Consider the following 15,133-nt stretch of genomic DNA (forward strand, 5'->3'; position numbering starts at 1 on the left):
TGAGAAGCTTGCATTTACAAAATTTGGATCAAATGTATGCAAATTAAATAAGTCTTTGTATGGATTAAAATAGTCTCCTAGAGCTTGGTTTGAAAAATTCACTCAGTCCATGAAGAAACAAGGGTACATTCAAGGACAGGCTGATCACACCTTATTCACAAAGTTCTCCCATGATGGGAAATTGGCTGCCCTGATTGTATATGTTGATGATATTGTCCTTACTGGAGACGATACAGTTGAAATGGAAAGAGTAAAGAGAAATTAGTAGTAGACTTTGAAATCAAGGACTTAGGATCCATGCGATATTTTCTTGGTATGGAGGTTGCTCGGTCAAAGAAGGGTATTGTGGTTTCACAGCAGAAATACATTCTAGACTTATTGAAAGAAACAGGAATGAGTGGATGTCGTCCTGCAGATACCCCTATGGATCCTAATGCTAAACTTTGGGGAGAAGGTAGTGTTCCTGTTGACACTGGAAGATATCAGAGATTGGTTGGAAAACTGATTTATTTGTCACACACCCGACCTGATATTGCTTTCTCAGTTAGTGTAGTAAGTCAATTTATGCATTCTCCTTACGAGGAACATCTTGAGGCAGTCTACCGGATACTGAGATATTTGAAGGGAAAGTCTGGTAAAGACTTACATTTTAAGAAAACTAGTGAAAGAAATGTGTCTATCTTCACGGATGCTGATTGGGCAGGCTCAGTCACTGATAGAAGATCAACCTCTAGATATTGTAATTATGTTTGGGGTAATCTTGTGACATGGAGGAGCAAGAAACAAGGAGTTGTAGCAAGAAGTGGTGCAGAAGCTGAGTTTAGAGCTATGTCTCAAGGTATTTGTGAAGGGTTATGGATCCTTAGAGTCCTAGAAGAACTTAAGATGAAAATTGAGCTTCCATTAAATTATACTCTGACAGTAAAGCTGCCATTAGCATAGCTCATAACCCAGTTCAACATGACAGAACCAAACATATAGAGATTGATCGACACTTCATAAAAGAGAAGTTAGATGCTGGAATCATATGTCTCCCTTTTGTGACTTCAAATCAGCAAACTGCGGATATCCTTACCAAAAGTTTGGCAAGACCAACCTTTGAGCATTTGATTGACAAGTTGGGCATGATAGATATCTATGCACCAACTTGAGGGGGGTGTTGGAATATATTATTTCTATTTGTATTATTTCCCTATTTGTATTATTTCCCTTTATTCTCCATTAAGGAAAGAATTAATATCATTATTGTATTACCATTATATATACCAGCCTAGAGCTGAGGAATAAAATACAACAGCTTTTTTACCATCAACTATCTGCCCAATACAAAAGTATTGACCAAACTGTCCATATTGTCCTTCCAAAATAAATTCTTTACCCTTGCAAAAGGCTATACACTTAATTAACAAAATCAACTACAACACATGCCAAACGTAGTTTGCTCATTGGTCACTTTAAGCAATCTTTGTACTAGCTATCTTTGTAGTATTTGACACTTGGCAATTACACTCTTTTTTCCATCTTTTTTTCTCTCGTCTCTCTCTTTCTCTCCTTCCCTCTTCTCTATGCTCAAACCCTAAAGAACATGTTATGTTTTAGTTTTGTAGGAAAGAATTTCACAACGGTTGCAAACAACAGGTGTAGTAAAATATAGAACATATAACCACGGTTGATTGAAACAATTGTTTTTATTCTACTTTCAATTCTTATATAAAATAAATGTTAAGGGAGACGCGTTTATTTTTATTAAAAAAATGAAGAAAAAAAATGTTGATGATAAAATTCGAAGTTTGTTAGCCATATTCTATGCCCACGGTTGTTATTAGGAATCGTGATAAAAAATGTTTTAATAAAAAGAAAAGCATTCGCGTTAAAAATGAGATATCAGTATGGTTGACAAAATGACTATAGTAATATAGTATTACCAAAAATATATTTTGTAATAGTCTTCTAAAAATTCCGATCTTGCTTCCATTATGTGACGCATGGGGACCATGAACCAGTGCCAAGGATCGTTGTTTGTGATGCTAATGATAGATTCAGAGCAGTAATGATAGATAAAAGGGAGAGCAATATACATGAATACAATATGTTATTGTAGTTATATCAGGAATAACTTACTACATTAACAGTTACAAGCTGCAACAGCAGTTACAACACACTTAACAACAACTAGAATTAGAGAGTCTAATCTCTCCCCAATTGAACCAATCAAATAACAAACTGAATGAGAAAGCCATTCTTTATTCTACTTAAATACATTACATTTAACTATTAGTAATTGGAGGTGTATGCCCAAATGTGTTGGAAGAGTAACTCCCTGTTAGGCACATTTTTTTGCTCTTATCAGTGTGATGATATCATCACCAAGCCAACTACCGCTGTCAAGTTCTTAGACATACATTCCAAGTTCAATGTGATTGACTTCTCACCAAATAACCATCTTAAACTTAAGGGGGTGTGTTAGAATATATTAGTTACTGTGAATTGTATTTTGACAATTGTTTTTACATTAGACTTAACATAGGCACCTATGCACAATGGTAGGCTCATTTACATGAATATTAGGAACATTCTAGTTTCAGTTAGATTGTACTCTGTACATGATTAGGGTTAGTTAAAAACAGTTCACACTAACCTACACATGTGCAAGATTCAGTTTCTATGTAATAATGTAATCATTTCCCTATTGAAATCAATGAAAAACAGATTTTTTTTTTCAAAATAGAATAGTTTGAATTCTCTAAAGTTCAACAATATTGTGCATAGGTAAACCTACTAAAAAATTACTTTGCAAGGAAAACAATGGAACCATACAAGCAAATAAAAACCCGGCATAGAACGAATAGATAATGACGATTGAAACATTCACTAAAACTTATCTACTATTCAGTTAAATTTGTGACAAGAAGGCCTTTAAGATTAAAGCTATACATGAAATTGAAGTGCTATAAAAAAGCTCCATGTCAAGTCTAAAAGAGTATACACTCAGTTTTCCAGAGATAGATGCACAAAAGGATTGGATTCAGAGTTTTTTTTCCTCCAAATCAGCTGCAACATCCACCTCCTGCAGCAGCAGCTCCATCTCTGCCTCCTGTTTGGCCTTGCGGACGTCCATAGCCGATTTTTATACCACATGTCTGCAATTGTAGATTCATTGAAAAAGTTAGCCAAATAGAAGGCCTTGTGTTTCAAAATAATAAAAATTGATTTTCCTGGTTAAAAAGATATTTTTAGTAGCTTCTAAAAAGTAATCTGAGTTTTATTGGTGTGATCGACAAAATATTTTTAATATTTTAAGCAAACACAAATTAGACTCTACTTCACATAAAATTTCTAAAAACTAATCTCTAAATTATTTTATCTGAAAATAATTGATTCTTCATCTTAAACAAACGCCCCATCGCATGGACTTTGATTTATAAACCACTTGCCATCGGGACCAAAGCGATCATCAAAACTAATTTTGCACATACTTTTGCATGGAGCTGACGGTAGATAGTTACCTCATTGGACACATCAAAAACACCATCCTGGATGTTCTGAAGAATCTTTGCAGCAGTCTTTATGAAAGCCTGCAGAATAAGCACTAAGTTACTTTTTATGGTAACCAAAATCATAGTATGCTTGAGGCTACCATATATTTATGCTTCATCTTTGTTGCTATCGATTGAGATCAATCACCTCTTCCACATTTTGCGCTGTCTTGGCGGAAGCTTCCATGAATAAAAGTCCATTTTCCTTTGCAAATTGCTCTCCCTCCTCTTTGCTGACTGCCCTTCGGTGAGACAGATCACCCTTGTTCCCTATGAGCGTGATTGTCATGTTAGGATTGGCATGCTGCCGGGCATCTTCTAGCCAACTTGCTAAATGATTAAATGTTTCTCTCCTGATCAAAAAATGAATTTTCTAGTTTTTAGTTGAAGGCGTGATTTGAAAAATAAGCAAACCTCATACAGTCATTAAAGGACAGGATTGAACATAAATTGATTTGTTTATATGGACCCAAGTGTGCTTTATTTTGGGGCCCACAGACCACAACAAATCTGGATTGGATTTAATAAAACCTTACAAAACGGACTTGTAAGATGATGATTCTCCCACTAACAAACACATTTTTTTAGGTTTTAGCTCATCCAATGTAGGACTCTCAGTACACACCCACTCACACCAAGGATTGGACGTCTGAAGTGTAATCTGATCGTGTGTGACCCAAAAATCTTGGACTGACTCTGATACTATCCCATTAATAAACAAATTTTTTAGGTTTTTGCTCATTCAATGTAGGACTCTCAATACACACCCACTCATGCCAGGACCGACATGTGAAGCATGATATGATCGTGGGTGACCCAAAAATCTTGGACGGACTCTTATACTATCTTACAATTTTGGTTGAATCTAACTCACTCTTACAACGATGGCTCGTAAGGTGAAGGATGTCTCCCACTTATATATCTTCCAATATGCGACTCTCAACACATACAATATTTATTCATAAACTCGTGAAAGAAAAATAGGATGAAAACATCCTGCTTGCAACCAGCAGTACTAGAGCACCTCAGATGAGAGATCGGAAAATCATATTAGACGGTTGAACTTTAATTTGATAAGAAACTAAGCCACAAATGTTCTAGACTTGAAGGTCAGAAGAATTGAAACTTTCAAATAGGAAAATCAACAATAACAAAAGATAATGAAGGGATAAAACTTTAGTTTGCCACCAAAGGTTTGTAGAGACCTAACTTCACAAACAGCATTTCACTTTGCAACTATAACTATTGATTGGAAAAACAACAGTTGAGATTTTAACAGCACGCTCATATATTTTTCAATCAATGAGAGTCAAATCCTTTTGTATGCATTGTAAATATCAACATATTCAAACATTTAGCATTCATCAGAGTGGCAAATATCATGCAAAGTGCATATAGAAAAGCACGGCTATAAAATTAGGTATTATTATAAAGATGCAGATCATGATTGTGTGTCAAAGGAACAATAGCACCGCCTACCTTGTAATGTCGTAAACTAGAAGTGCCCCTGCTGCTCCTCTGTAGTAAGATCTAGTGATGGATCTAAAAGATTCTTGCCCAGCCTACAATTGAACAATGTGTTCTGCATCAGTATTTGAGCCGTATTGAAAACTACAACCATATTCTACAAATACACTTCCATTTTGACCAATATCAAACCAAATGTAATTTCTTTGATAGGAATAATTACAAGTTTTAGGATAATCTTACAGAAATGTTGCATAAATAGAAAAAAAATATTGAGCAGTACCACAGATAAAGAAGTCTTAAGTAACCTATGGAGTAAATAATAGGTTGTGTATTCTAAAATATCTCAGAATGACATGGAAAGAAGTGACCGCAGAATGAAGACACCTTTCGTTTAGCAAGTCTAACAATTCATCTCTTCTACACCAGCTAAATTAAGCAACGCCGTAATATCTGTTTCCTTCTAATCCAAAGTATCATTTGTGATAAAAACAACAACAATAATAACCAAGTCTTTTTCCACTAAGTAGAATCGGGTACATAAAACAGTAGACATCATAAAATCTTGTAGTATACTAGGTCTCTAGATAAATCATCCGCCTCTCTATCTTGCTTATTGGCATATCCTTCAACTCATTGTTGTCAATTGCAAATCGTGGAAAATGGAGGTTTCTTCGAATTCTGCTACGCAACACTGCTATAGTGCCATCTTAGCTACTATTTCACAATATTTAGTACAAAATAGTCTATCGCGGAGTAATAGTGATTTGTTCAAATTTAGTTATGCAATAAGCCAATAACCCCTCTATAGCTGCTATTCAACAAACACTGATCTACTTTTAATACGATAAGACTCATTTGGGACCCTGTTCCAACATCTATATCTATATCTACATTGACACACAAGAGTAGTTCCTCGGATCCTCTCATGTTGAAAAAAAAACATTAAGGGGTAATTTTTCTAATACCCATCATTCAAACCCCCTACTTCCTATTTCTAGACATGATATCAAGAAGCTCCAAGTCTTAGCTTTTGCGTTAACGTGGTTTTTTATGTGATTTGATTGAATTTGACTCAATACCAAAGACATAGTTAGTTGGCAATTTGATGGCTCTTGACTACATCACCATCAAATTCGAAGAGTCGTAACATTTTTTACATTATCAATCAATCAATCGTCACCAAACAAGAAAACATATAATGCAACCTTATGAAACATTCAAATTCATTAATCCCATATAGTTCACTCTAGTGTTCTTTCAATAAATTAATACCATATCGAACCAAAACAAGAATAAAATCTAAAAATAGAATAATAAAATTCTAGAGAGAGAGAGAGTTTACAGTATCCCATATCTGAAGCTTAATCGGGCGTGAATCAATGGTGAGCATACGAGCACCAAACTCAACACCAATGGTGAGATCATGAACAGGTTGAAACCTCTTGTCGGTGAACTGAAGGAGCAGGCAAGATTTCCCTACACCTGCACCGCACCGAATAAAAATTCAAACTTGGAATCAGAATCAGAGACCCAATTGAGAGAAAGGGAAAAGGGTAGAGATGAATTATCGAACCTGTGTCGCCGATGATGATGTACTTGAAGAGATAGTCGTAAGACATGGTTTATGGGTTAAACGACGTCGTTTGAAGGGATTTAGAAGAAAAAGATGAAAATGAAGATGAAGAAGTTAGCGTTTTATGGATGGTTTGAGTGTGGATGATTATGATGATGGATGGATTTTGAATCCCAATCGAAAACTCAATGTGACGTATGATAGGAGCATGACAAAGTAACATCTGCGATATCATGATTCATACAACTATGTTTAATTTATTTTATTTTTGTTTTTATAATTTAATTGAGTTTAATAATAGTTTTAAATAGTTTTACAATGTGGCCTAATAAAAAAAATGGTTAAATACGTTTTTAGTCTCTATAAATATGCGATTCTGCATTTTTAGTCCCTATAAAATTTTTCATCAATGAATGGTCCTTATAAAATTATTATGCACCTAGTTTCAGTCCAACTGTCAAACCAATGTGTATTTTAGAATGATTATTTTGCAGACATGTTCATAATGTTTTAAAAAGTTCCTTGAAAAAAAAGAAACTCAAAATTTAATTTCTAAGTTGACATATTCATTACTTTTATCATTATTTTTTAAAATTTGAAAAATTCATATTTAATTCTTCTTGTTTTAAAAAATTCTAAAACTTGGTAAATAAATATTTTACAGTATTATAAACATATATAAAAAAAAATTATTCAAAAATTTAAAAATTAAAGGGTAATTAAACAGTTTTTAAAATTTTAGAAAATAGCAGGGACTGAAATTGCATGCATAAAAATTTTAGAAGGACCATTCATTGAAGAAAAATTTTATAGGGACTAAAAATGCAGGGTCGCATATTTATAGGGACTAAATACATATTTAACCCTAAAAAAAATCATAGTTGAACCATGTAATACTATTAATTTTAAAATATCAATGTAAATTTGATAGAATACTGGATTTTTTTATGATTGTAAAAAATATTTTATATGATTTTTGTATGTTTTATTTTCTCTTTTAACTTTATATTGTTTCTTTGTTTTGGCTGGGTATCTATGTAACTTGTTTTATGTTCTTCTTTGGTAGAATTTTTTATGTTCGTATCTTGGTCGTTTGTTCTTCTTCTTTCCTCCTATCTATTTGGCATTTATGTTTGATTAAACTTTCACAGAGAACAAAAGAACGATTGATAAAGAAAAAAGACCAAGCTCTTGTGTGGACATGGCTTGTGAACCCTTCCCTAGCAACCTGTAAATATCGACAATTTGATGGTTATTAAAAACATCAAGAAACAAGATCAACAACAACAATAAGGGTGTTATCATGACAAAAGAGATGTTATTAATTATCAAGTTTCAACAAAAGACCCAATTTTTACGCCCGGATGATGATGATGATGATGATGTCCAAGAAGCCTATAAAGACAATCAACATGTTATATTCGGGATTTTTTTATCATATAAGCTTATTCACAAACTATCTTTGAATTATGGTCTAATTGAAATTTGGTGTGGTCATGCAAATATCACAATAGTTTAGTTGGAAATAGGATTGTACCACATATTCATGGATAATTCTTAAGATGTAAAACACATTCTCAAGGGTAATCCATGAATTTTATGAAACTCTTGGTTGGTAGTGAAGTTGTGGAATCTAGAAGATAATCATCAAGACATAGATTCCAGCATAGTTCACATATTGGTTCAAAAATGTGGAATATCATTAAAGATAAGAACTAAACATATGGGCCAAAATATTGGATCCAAACTTGGATTAGTCATTGAAACTGATATATACAGCTGTCATAAGAAGGCTACCCTTGTCATAGTTAAGATTTTCATTGATGTTACTAAATCTCTAAAATTAAGTATGCATATGGAAGTATAAAAGATGGGACAACATGAGTGAATTTTAGATATGAAAAGTAACTTATGTTATGCTTCAATTGTGGCATCATATGCCATATCAGAGACTTTTGCTCTAAAGAATACCAAACATTTTTTAAGCCCAATGAAACAAATCTTTTGGTTCTTGTATAAGATCTACTGCATATGGAAAAAAATATTGGAAAACCCAAAGATGAATTGTATCAACAATTTGATAAATTCACCAAGTTATGATATGTATAGTCTTATTCAAGAAGCCATGCTTAAAAGACACGAGAAGCTTTAGATTTCATAAAGTCGTAATGATATGTTCTGCAAGTGTCAGAAAACATCATGGTAATATAAAAAATATTAAACCCACGTAGATCTATAATTAAATGTATCCTTATCTATTGTTATTATGTTTAGCTAAGGTGATAGGAAAATGGTTTGTTTCAGAAAGGAAAAAGGAAATTAATTGAGAGTGGGATATCGGAACGTGGCTTGTAACGCCCCGACTTATTTCATTTATGTCTCGTAATTTAATTATGTGGTATTGTTTGGTGTTTTGGGTGTTTAGGTCACCCTTCGTGTGGGATAGTGACCTTAAGAGTGGAATTAAGGTGTTGAAGGTGTGTGAGCAAAAGTGTAAAACTCTGTGGTGTGGTGAGTAAGACTAATTAAATTCATTAATATTTAGTAACACTAGTTAGTAGTTATTTATTTAAATAATATAAGGTGTGTAATATTTAAATTATATAATTGTTAGAATTATTATTATTATTATTGTTATTTTAATTAGTTGAGATTAGTAATAATAATAATATAATAAAAAATAGAAAAGAGAAGTTGAGGGATAGAAATTGACAAATCGTGGAAATTTGGAGAAAATAGAAAGGAAAATTGGGGCAAAGGGGAAAAGAAGATCACCACTATTGATAAGCTTTTACAAGAACTTTTAGGTAAGGGTGGGGTTTTGTTAAGGAGCGTGGTTGGGCGTAACTCAACCCTACAAAACCGGCTTGTAGGGTGAGAATTGCCTCCACTTATAAGGACATGTTCAGGCCATATATTGTCCGATGTGGGACTCTTAACACACCCCCTCACGTCCAAGACTAGACAACTGGAGCGTGGAAATAAATGGTGGGTGGTCTGATAGCGGAAACCATAGAAGGTGGCCCACCGAATCTTAAACTAGGCTCTGATACCATGTTAAGGAGTGTGGTTGGGCGTAACTCAACCCTACAAAACTAGCGGAAACCATAGAAGGCGGCCCACCAGATCTTAAACTAGGCTCTGATACCATGTTAAGTGTGGTTAGGCGTAACTCAACCCTACAAAACCGGCTTGTAGGGTGAGGATTGCCTCCACTTATAAGGACATGTTCAGGCCATATATTGTCCGATGTGGGATTCTTAACAGGTTTTAATTATCTAAGGGTTTGTATAATGATGGTGAGTATGTTATGTCTATGTTTGGTTTTGTGTGTTTCTTCTTTTTCCAGTGGTATAATCATGGTTGCAATTTTGTAATTGTTGGATTAATTGTGTGGATAATGCAATTGTTTGTTGCTGATGAATTTGATATGTTAGAATGTTGTATAATGATGTTGTGGTTGATGATTGAATGGTGAATTATGTAATGTTGTTGTTGAAATTATGCATTTGAAGTGGGGCGGGGACGAAACCTCCAAATACTCTTATGCACTAGTCATTGACCGAATAAGGTAGAGAACATTGTTTTTAATTTTTAGAGAGTATGGAAATTGATTATGACGTTTTACCCTATTTCTAAGCACACTCTTTAATTTTTAAGACTCCAAAACCTTCTTTTTCTTTAGCCATATGTCAAAATATTACTTGTTATGTCATCTAATAATTTTAAATAACCCCACACCCTGATTTGATGCATTTCTAGGAAAGAAATTAATATGTTTCCAAAGCCTGTCACCTCTTCATTTCTACACCTCATTTTATCGACACCCAAAATTTAACTGTTCATGAGGGTCAACATTGAGATTAGATTATCTTTGATATTAACCAATATTTTAATGGACTAATATTATCATGATCTCAGCCCATGTATAAACATGAAGCCTTGTGAGTTTGTTTGATGATGAAGACTCGTGGTTTAGGAGTGTGTTTCTTTAAAAGTTTCAGTTTGAATTTTGCACGTGACACTAATGAGCGATGTAATTAGTTCACCATATTAGTCCATCCTTAAACCAAATATCGAGTTTTTTTTAAATATCATTTTTCATCCACAACAACAACCAAGCATTATCCCACTAAGTAGGACCGACTACATCGATAAACTTCTCCCATAATATTTTATTCAGGATCATACTTCTATCCAAATTGTTAATCTCAATATTTTCCTGATTAATTTCTTTTATATTTTTCTAGATCTTACTCTATCCATATTAGTGTGACTCTTGTCTATCTGATTTACTCTTCTTACCACATAATCTACATGTATTATCTCTACATGCCCAAACCACATATGTATATATTTCACTATATTTTTTACTATGTGTTATTTCAACTCTCTCTAATATTGTCACTTCTAATTTTATCTTATTTAGTCTTACAATACATCATTAATATTGTAATTTTCTTATCCAATTAGCAAAATTAAAATAAATTTATTTACCAGGTCGAAATGGAATTAATCAAATATTTTTTTGGTCAAATAGATTAATAACTTAAGTTCATCCTTTAAAAATAAAAATAATAAAATATTTTAAATTCGAATCCACGACTCTCCACTTAATAGCCTTCTCCACTTAATACCCTTCTTAGTCACTAACTTAGCTAACTTAAGCATTAGACAAATTTTAGGTAGCAAGTAAAGAACATTAGATTTTCATGGGCATTTAATTTGGGCCTTGGTCGAACTAACCCAAACCATGTTGTCAATTTATCAAAAAACCTCAACAAAACGATGCCGTTCCAATCTCAATTTTATCCTCACCTAAAAACCTAACTATAAAAAACCGAAACCCTAACATTTACCAGTCTCTCACAACTTGTTCTCGATCGCTCAGTCTCTCTCTGCGGCTGAAGATTCTGAACGAGTGACATCCTTCAATTCCGTTTCTGCTAAGGTAACATCCTTCAATCCTGTCTCTTTGATTCGATCTATGTTCTTTGATGCTTCTTTTCTGTCGTATACTATGATTACGTTAGCTGATTTTGTTCGGTTGTTTTGTTTTATTGAATCGAATTTGCAATTTTTTTGTGACTGTTCATGATGCTGTAATCAATTGCATGTGAAAAGTTTTGATCTTGTTATTGATTTTTTCATAATTGGATCTAGTTGATATGTTTTAATCTCTTTCAATTTGTATATTGAGTCTTGTTTGTTATATCCTTCAATCCTTTCAGTTTCTCTGTTTAATTGATGTAATTTAGAGTTCTCTGGTAGCTGGATTTGATTTGTTGTCTTGTTAAGGATTTTGGTTTATCTATTTGAATAAATCTAATTTGGTTAAGCTGATTTTGAACCTTATGGTGTTCATGATTTTGAACTTGATGCTGTTAACTGTTCATCTGATTTTGAACATAGATCTGGCTTGTTTTTTTTTCTGGGTCAGTTATTATTGTTATTTTGTTGTTGATATGAGTTGTTTTTTTAATAAATATTAGATCTGACATGTGAACCTTATGTGAATTGCAGTTAAGATATCATGGGTAAGGAAAAGGTTCACATTAACATTGTCGTCATTGGACATGTCGACTCTGGAAAATCAACCACAACTGGTCACTTGATCTACAAGCTAGGAGGTATTGACAAGCGTGTGATCGAGAGGTTCGAGAAGGAAGCTGCTGAGATGAACAAGCGTTCATTCAAGTATGCCTGGGTGCTCGACAAGCTTAAGGCCGAGCGTGAAAGAGGAATTACCATTGATATTGCTTTGTGGAAATTTGAGACCACCAAGTACTACTGCACAGTCATTGATGCTCCTGGACATCGTGACTTTATCAAGAACATGATTACTGGAACCTCCCAGGCTGATTGTGCTGTCCTCATTATTGATTCCACCACTGGAGGTTTTGAGGCTGGTATCTCCAAGGATGGGCAGACCCGTGAGCACGCTCTTCTTGCTTTTACTCTTGGAGTGAAGCAGATGATCTGTTGTTGTAACAAGGTGATTTTTTTTTATGGATTCTGTTTTCTTGTATGTACAGTATTATCATTTGTTGATTTGAGTTTGCAGATTCTGACTTTGGTTACAATTTTTTTTGTTTCAGATGGATGCTACCACCCCTAAGTACTCCAAGGGCAGGTATGAGGAAATCGTGAAGGAAGTTTCTTCCTACTTGAAGAAGGTTGGATACAACCCAGACAAAATTCCATTTGTTCCCATCTCTGGTTTTGAGGGTGACAACATGATTGAGAGGTCCACCAACCTTGACTGGTACAAGGGACCAACTCTCCTTGATGCTCTTGACAACATCAACGAGCCCAAGAGACCCTCAGACAAGCCCCTCAGGCTTCCATTGCAAGATGTTTACAAGATTGGTGGTATTGGAACTGTGCCAGTGGGACGAGTTGAAACTGGTGTTGTGAAGCCCGGTATGGTTGTGACTTTTGCTCCTACTGGTTTGACAACTGAGGTTAAGTCCGTTGAGATGCACCACGAGGCTCTCACCGAGGCTCTTCCAGGAGACAATGTCGGATTCAATGTTAAGAATGTTGCTGTCAAGGATCTCAAGCGTGGTTTTGTTGCATCCAACTCCAAGGATGACCCTGCCAAGGAAGCTGCCAACTTCACTTCCCAAGTTATCATCATGAACCATCCAGGACAGATCGGTAACGGATATGCACCAGTGCTCGATTGCCACACCTCTCACATTGCTGTGAAGTTTGCTGAACTTATCACCAAGATTGACAGACGATCTGGTAAGGAGATTGAGAAGGAGCCCAAGTTTTTGAAGAATGGTGATGCAGGTATGGTTAAGATGATTCCAACCAAGCCCATGGTGGTGGAGACTTTTGCCGAGTATCCTCCTCTTGGTCGTTTTGCTGTGAGGGACATGAGACAAACTGTTGCTGTCGGAGTCATCAAGAGTGTGGAGAAGAAGGACCCAACTGGAGCCAAGGTTACCAAGGCTGCAGCCAAGAAGAAGTGATTTCACATAATGGTTTTTCTGCACAAGTTGTTCCTTTATATTAGTTCATCTTTTCGGTGTCATAGTCTGTTTTTCCATTTTGTTTGATTTTCCTGGTACTGTTTTTTTGGTGTTAATTTATGTTTCAGAAGTACATTTTGTTGCAGAGGGATGTTTAAATTGCATTAATTTAGACAATTTTGTCTACCCTTTGTATGTTTTTGTTATTATTGTGATTCAAAATATTTATCTATGTTGTTTTATTGACTTAGCAGGGTTTATCGCTTGCAGGCTATTTATATGACTGTTGCATGGTAGTGCTTGCATGCTATTCATGCTATTGAACTTGCATCATAGTGCTTGCATGCTATTGAACTTGCATCATAGTGCTCTCATGCTATTGAACTTGCATAATCGTGCTCTCATGCTATTGAACTTGCATCATAGTGCTTGCAAAGTTAATTAGTTCTTATGACTTGACAATTAAAAATCATGTCCAGTAAAAAGTATAATCACGCATAATTCTTGTGTTAACATACACATCTCATTCTTTAAAAAATAGGAAACATTATTTTTCATTGTTAATTAATCTTTTAAAAAATTGGAAACATTATTTGTATTTAAAAAATTGGAGTAATCTTTTGAAAATAAGTAATTTTCTTTTTCTTTTTATTTCATCTACACTATTTCGAGAGCTTTTTTTCACCATTAGTCAAAACATAGTTCAAAGTGTGATTTTTTTGTTATTGTATGTCACTTTATCTCATAAGAAAAATAGATCAAAAAAATTAAGAAATACTTATAGATATAGTAAAAACTAAAAAGTATAATTAATTTATTAAAAAACTGTTTATAATTTAGGTGGCATATAATATAGGGTTTAACTAAGTCCCTCATCTAATTTATTAGTGTACCATTATTAAGAGCCATCGGATGATGAGATATCTATGATAGTATCATGCGATAGCCACACTACATTGGACCTAACACTTTTATATTTTCTTTTCGCTCTCCCTCTAACCGCCTTACCACTCATACTTTTTCTTACCTCTTGTAAATCTAACTCAAATATAGGATTAATCCACCTTTGCATAACCTTCTCTTTACTGCTAGTTTTTTTCATTTGAAGCCACCATGTGTCAGCATGTTAAACTTTTATTTGCAAATATTTGAAATATCAACGTTATAATATTATATTCTATTAACTAATTTTGAGATATTTCTTCACAACTTTAATTAATATTTTCAAACCACTAAAATGTATTTTTATCATTTTTTTATTATAGATGGTAATCTAACATATTTTTAATTAATATTTTAAAAATCAGACCGATTATAAAATCAGTGAGAATATTAAGTTATTGGTTATTTGTCGAATCACTAAGTCACAGATCGAAACACATGATTAAATTGGATAACTTTTTGATAAACTATTTTTGTAATAAAATTATATAGTTATTAAACCGACTAAACTAGATGATTATCTCTAAAAAAATCATGACACTTTCAAAATTTCAAAATATCATAATTTTACAAATTCATTATCTAAATTCAAATTCTAAACATAATTATCACACAAAACTAAATAATACAAA

The 15,133-nt window shown here is 33.8% G+C and overlaps 3 protein-coding genes across 3 annotated transcripts; 2 read left to right on the forward strand and 1 right to left on the reverse strand.

The window, feature by feature from the left end:
• The first annotated feature begins 297 nt into the window (after positions 1-297).
• On the forward strand, positions 298-1,151 carry LOC131614971 (secreted RxLR effector protein 161-like). Its single transcript, XM_058886497.1, has 2 exons — positions 298-838; positions 928-1,151. The coding sequence occupies exons 1-2, from the start codon at positions 298-300 to the stop codon at positions 1,149-1,151; spliced, it is 765 nt and encodes a 254-aa protein (XP_058742480.1).
• A 1,686-nt stretch (positions 1,152-2,837) lies between these two features.
• LOC131610433 (ras-related protein RABB1b) lies at positions 2,838-6,777 on the reverse strand. Its single transcript, XM_058882389.1, has 6 exons — positions 6,580-6,777; positions 6,349-6,488; positions 5,016-5,098; positions 3,685-3,889; positions 3,507-3,575; positions 2,838-3,140 (listed from the first exon to the last, which is right to left on the reverse strand). The coding sequence occupies exons 1-6, from the start codon at positions 6,623-6,625 to the stop codon at positions 3,048-3,050; spliced, it is 636 nt and encodes a 211-aa protein (XP_058738372.1). The 5' UTR covers positions 6,626-6,777; the 3' UTR covers positions 2,838-3,047.
• Positions 6,778-11,371: 4,594 nt separating this feature from the next.
• LOC131610434 (elongation factor 1-alpha) lies at positions 11,372-13,805 on the forward strand. The gene is made up of 3 exons (XM_058882390.1): positions 11,372-11,530; positions 12,103-12,574; positions 12,678-13,805. Exons 2-3 carry the CDS (start codon positions 12,113-12,115, stop codon positions 13,557-13,559), a joined length of 1,344 nt encoding a protein of 447 aa, XP_058738373.1. The 5' UTR covers positions 11,372-11,530; positions 12,103-12,112; the 3' UTR covers positions 13,560-13,805.
• Positions 13,806-15,133: the final 1,328 nt, after the last annotated feature.

The sequence above is a fragment of the Vicia villosa genome, linkage group LG6 (genome assembly GCF_029867415.1).
Source record: "Vicia villosa cultivar HV-30 ecotype Madison, WI linkage group LG6, Vvil1.0, whole genome shotgun sequence".
Lineage (NCBI taxonomy): Eukaryota > Viridiplantae > Streptophyta > Magnoliopsida > Fabales > Fabaceae > Vicia > Vicia villosa.

What these genes read in the sequence shown, in the direction of transcription:
- LOC131614971 (XM_058886497.1), top strand. Translation starts at nt 298, where the DNA reads ATGCGATATTTTCTTGGTATGGAGGTTGCTCGGTCAAAGAAGGGTATT. An exon ending in GTTTAGAGCTATGTCTCAAG is followed by an intron (nt 839 to 927) that starts GTATTTGTGAAG and finishes CTGACAGTAAAG; the next exon opens with CTGCCATTAGCATAGCTCAT.
- LOC131610433 (XM_058882389.1), bottom strand. Translation starts at nt 6,625, where the DNA reads ATGTCTTACGACTATCTCTTCAAGTACATCATCATCGGCGACACAG. An exon ending in CATCATCATCGGCGACACAG is followed by an intron (nt 6,489 to 6,579) that starts GTTCGATAATTC and finishes GGTGCGGTGCAG; the next exon opens with GTGTAGGGAAATCTTGCCTG. An exon ending in TTTTTGATGTGTCCAATGAG is followed by an intron (nt 3,141 to 3,506) that starts GTAACTATCTAC and finishes CTACAATTGCAG; the next exon opens with ACATGTGGTATAAAAATCGG.
- LOC131610434 (XM_058882390.1), top strand. Translation starts at nt 12,113, where the DNA reads ATGGGTAAGGAAAAGGTTCACATTAACATTGTCGTCATTGGACATGTC. An exon ending in TGATCTGTTGTTGTAACAAG is followed by an intron (nt 12,575 to 12,677) that starts GTGATTTTTTTT and finishes TTTTTGTTTCAG; the next exon opens with ATGGATGCTACCACCCCTAA.